Source organism: Pteropus vampyrus, unplaced genomic scaffold (assembly GCF_000151845.1).
Source record: "Pteropus vampyrus isolate Shadow unplaced genomic scaffold, Pvam_2.0 Scaffold23, whole genome shotgun sequence".
Lineage (NCBI taxonomy): Eukaryota > Metazoa > Chordata > Mammalia > Chiroptera > Pteropodidae > Pteropus > Pteropus vampyrus.
In genome coordinates, this window is record NW_011888804.1 from 347,694 (window position 1) to 351,810 (window position 4,117).

At 62.2% G+C, this 4,117-nt stretch overlaps 1 protein-coding gene across 1 annotated transcript in view; it reads left to right on the plus strand.

The window, feature by feature from the left end:
- Nucleotides 1-3,720: 3,720 nt before the first annotated feature.
- The window catches only part of CDK2AP1 (cyclin dependent kinase 2 associated protein 1), a 4,813-nt gene continuing 4,416 nt past the window's right edge, over nt 3,721-4,117 (plus strand). Inside the window, exon 1 of the mRNA XM_011355715.2 lies at nt 3,721-3,875. Coding sequence (XP_011354017.1) covers nt 3,807-3,875 — 69 coding nt within the window. The 5' untranslated portion in view covers nt 3,721-3,806. The remainder of the gene's footprint in view (nt 3,876-4,117) is intronic.

A 4,117-nucleotide genomic window follows, 5' to 3' on the forward strand; every position in this document is an offset into this window, starting at 1 on the left:
TCCCCGGCACGGGGCACGCGGGCGGTCCCCTCAGGCGTGCGCAGAGTGAAAGAAGTTGGAGAGGACGGGGGGGGGGCTTCTGAGCGCCCGAGGGCGGCAGGGGGCGTCCCCACTGGCGCCCGCATCGCGGAGCCCCTCAAGTCTAGGCCCAGAAAGCCCCCCTCCTGCGGCAGTCGGGAGGGAACGTCCTCGGCCCTCCCCGGGACTGGAGCGGGCGGTCCCAGGAAACTCCTCCAGAAGTTGTCGGGCTGCTCTAGGCTGTGCCCAGGGGACAGAGCGAGACCGGGGGGGAGGGGGAAGGGGGCAGGGAGGAGAGGGAGGTAAAATTGTGGCATTCGGAGGTGACCGGCTTTGTCCCATCACCAGAGTCCTTCTCCTTTAGATACTTGGTTGGAAACAGACTTCCCCAAAAGCGAGGCACGTTGTGGGGGTGGGGGCGCAAGGCCAGGGGAGGAGGGGGAGGGGTGGCCTTGCTGGTCAGAGACGCCACGCTGGCGGCTGGCCGCAAGTTTTGGGCCTTGTCTCCAAGCGCTGACTCCCTAACTCCCAAAATCTGAAGAGGGACCCCCCAAAAGCAATACATATATATATATGTGTGTGTGTGTGTGTGTGTCTGTGTGTGTATTTTTAACTTGGACGAAGATTTGGGGGTTAGAAAGGGTTAAGAGTCAGGGTACAGATGGGAGATGGTTGAGTTGGGCCAAGGTGGGCTTGAGCCTCAAGAGCAGACAGCGCTATTCTCTGGTGCTCTCACCTGCTCTGAGGTCTGCAGACCTGACAGGAACCGGCTTCATGGCCCAGGTCGCATTTCTCCCCCTGCCTCCCGCATCTGTCATCCCAAGCGGGAAGGGTGAGGGTCTTGTACCAGCCTGGACCGGCGGGAGCTCTCAGGCCTGTCCTAGGAATAGTTGAGGCAGGGGCCCTACACGGGGACCTTTGGGGACTGGGGTCGCAGAGTGATGGGGCACCCAGCCTGGACCCCTGGAGCCCTGTTCTGGGCATCTGTGCACAGGTTGTCTTCCTTCTCCTGTGGTGAATTCCAGGAGGAGAGGGGAGGGTCTCTGGTTTTCTGGCGGGGCCGCCCCCTCCCAGTGGACCCCTTTTGAAAGCCCCATCTCCCCCTGCCATTTGCATCCAAGATGGACTCTCTGCCGCGGCTCCTCCGGCTCCCTTGTCATCATCCCTCACGCCCTCCAGCCCTGCCTCCTGCGCACGGGTTGCCAAGCCGCGGCCTGGCCGGCGGTGGCAGTGACGGAGTTAGACAAAGCCCCCGCCTCCCTGACGGAGAGCCCCCCCCAACCAGGCGCCCCAAGTGGCGGGAAGGCCGCCAGCTCCCCAGGCCCAGGCCGCTCTTTGTCTGGCGTGGGGGCGGGGAGCTGCGCCTGGCCCCAGGAGCTGCTGGCCTCTGCCAATCCCTCCCTCGGCTCGGCCTCCCTGGTCCCCGCACACTGCGCACATTGTCTGCGATGCTCGGAGACACGGCGCTCACGCCCAGTCTGGATTTCTCCCTGCAGCCCGGCCCTCCGGCTCTCCCTGGGTCTGCAGGGAGCAGTGGGCATGAGTGAAACTCAGGGACCTTGCCAAATCTCCAGGGCCACAGACACCCCCCTCTCAACACAGCAAAGGAAGGCACTGGCACAGAATTGGGGTCACCTGCCACGTCTCCCAGGTTATGGGAAAGTCAAGCCCTGAGCTGTCACCCAACCCCACAACCCAAACCGGGCGATTTCTCATTCTTCCCCCTCCTTCCGTAGCTCCCAAGACTTGACCCCAGCACCACGGAAAAGCAGGGTCTGCGCGGTGCTGGGGACTGCTGCCTCCTACAGATAAACTGAAGCCCAAAGGAAGGGGCTTATCTAAGGCCGCACGGCCAGGTTGGCACAGCTGGACCGGCTCCTAGTCCAGTCCCTCTCCTGTCTTAGAGAAGATGGGGTGGGGAGGCAGAAACCCAGTAAAAAGAGCAGCAGTGGGCGGAGGGGGCAAGAGAATGTGGAGCTGCCAGCCCGTCTCTGCCAGGGACCTGGTATGTATAGATAACCTGAAGTGCCGTGGGACCATCCGTGCCCACAGCCCAGGGTCACGTTTCCTATCCTGGCATTCCAGAGAGGTCAGGATTGGAACTCAGGTCTGGGGCTGCAAAGCCTGAGCTACCCAGACCACACTCAGTGCCCACATCAGAAGGTTCGGGAAACTGGGGTTTGGCTGATGTCTGGGCGGGGATCTCGGGGACACTTGCCGTTGCTGGGACGGAGGTCATGGGGTGGTAGCGCGTCCCCATCCTGAGCAGCACACTCCTACAGTGCATTATCGTCCTCACTTTAGAGGGTCAGAGTCAGCCAGTGATGTGCCCAGTTGCTGGCTTGGAGGTAGCAGATTCCGTGCTCGAGCATAAACCTGGGCCCTGGTGGGGAAATCTGGGGCAGGCCTGCGACTGAGGAAGACGTCTTGGGTACCGAGCTGTCCCCAGCTCCCAGACGGAGGGACAGGTATTGGGGTGTTACCCTCTTCTGTGCTGTGTGGCCTGGGGCAGTGCTCACCCTCTCTGGTCTGTGTTTCTCTCTGCAGAGAGGGCCTGCAGGATTCCCAGGGCCCCTTCCAGCTCCATCAGCCTGAGCTCCTGAACTTCCTTCCTCCCTGCCCCTCCCCTCACCCACACCAGATGAGCAGCTGGTTGGTTTGGCCAGCCTGGCACCAGCTGTCCCTCCCCAGGGCCAAGTCTGCAGAGCCCGCTGTGTTCGTGAGAGAGACCGTTTGGCTCTGCGGGCAGCAGGTGGGGGCAGCGGCTCTGCAGCCAGGCATGGAGGCCGGCGGGCAGCTGCCGAGGTCGACTAGGTAGATTCTCCATGGTTACCGCGGTTTGTAACTCTGCAGGACATCCTTTCCCCGCTGATGGCCACTCGGACGCCATTATGGGTCTGCATGCTTCCAGCTCTGAGCCAGATGGAGCTGGAACGTTCCCCGCTGAGGCCTCCCTGCCCGGCATCCAGGGGCCTCCATCTGAGCCAACCCTGGCCCTCCGAGGTCCCTCACTACTGAGGGACTGTGTCTCCGAGCGTTGCAGCCCATAAGTGGGGCCTTACCCTCCCTTCTTGGAGTACTAGCCATTGGGCATAGGAGCAGACTGTCAAGAGACCTGTCCCCTCGTTGAGGCCGGGGCGCCAGGGCTCATAGTTCGAGGGGGGTTTGTCTGAGGACACACACAGGCCGTGATGCACTCCAGATTCCTGAGTGTGTCCAGTGCCCCCGTCTCCAGCCAGGAGACCATTGGGTGTCACCTCCCCAGACCTTTCCTGTGTCTTCCTCACCATGCAGTCCAGCAGAGGCTTGGTGCCCACAGGAAGCCCTAGCCTAGGTGTGGGCCAGCCTCAGCAGTAGGAGCACTCTTGTGGCAGAGACGCGGCTCCAGGCCATCAGCCTCAGGGGGGCAGGGATCAGGGAGAGGGGGAAGGATGAGGCTGAGAATAGCAGATTTCATGTCTGGTCCCAGTCGCGACTGCGTGGATGGGCAGGAGGTCTGTGATCGATGAGGGATGTCTGCCGTGCTGCTGAGCGAGGCGCTGCGGCCTGTTCGCTACGTTTTACTATGTCATCTAGTCCAAGTGTCGTGTTGGCCAAGGCCAAACTAGAGGACGGGAGCAGGGTTCTCTGTCCTGAGATGACAGGCCACTGTGGATGGCATGGGTCCTGGGCAGGGGGCTTGCAGGCCCCCGTGTCCTCGCCTTGGGCACAGCTGGTCAAGGCTAAGTGGTTTCTGATTCCTCTCTCCCCTTCCCCCAGCTGGGAGCGTCCACCCGCCCACCACTGGTATGGCTACGTCCTCGCAGTACCGGCAGCTGCTGAGTGACTACGGGCCACCATCTCTTGGCTACACTCAGGTATGGCAGAGGGGAGCTCTGGGGGTGGCCTGAGCACTGAGGGGATGTGCTCCCCACTGTGCAGGCGGGCATTGGTGGGAGAGACAAAGGGGTGGAAGTGACGGGATGGAGCAGTCCTCTGAGCTTTCTCAAGCCGAGGCCTTGGCCGGGCTCATGATCACGACTCAAGCATCAGAACAGGGGCGGCAGGGTGTTTGTGGGGGACACCAAGAGATGGGACGAGGTGGGGGCCCAAGGAGGGC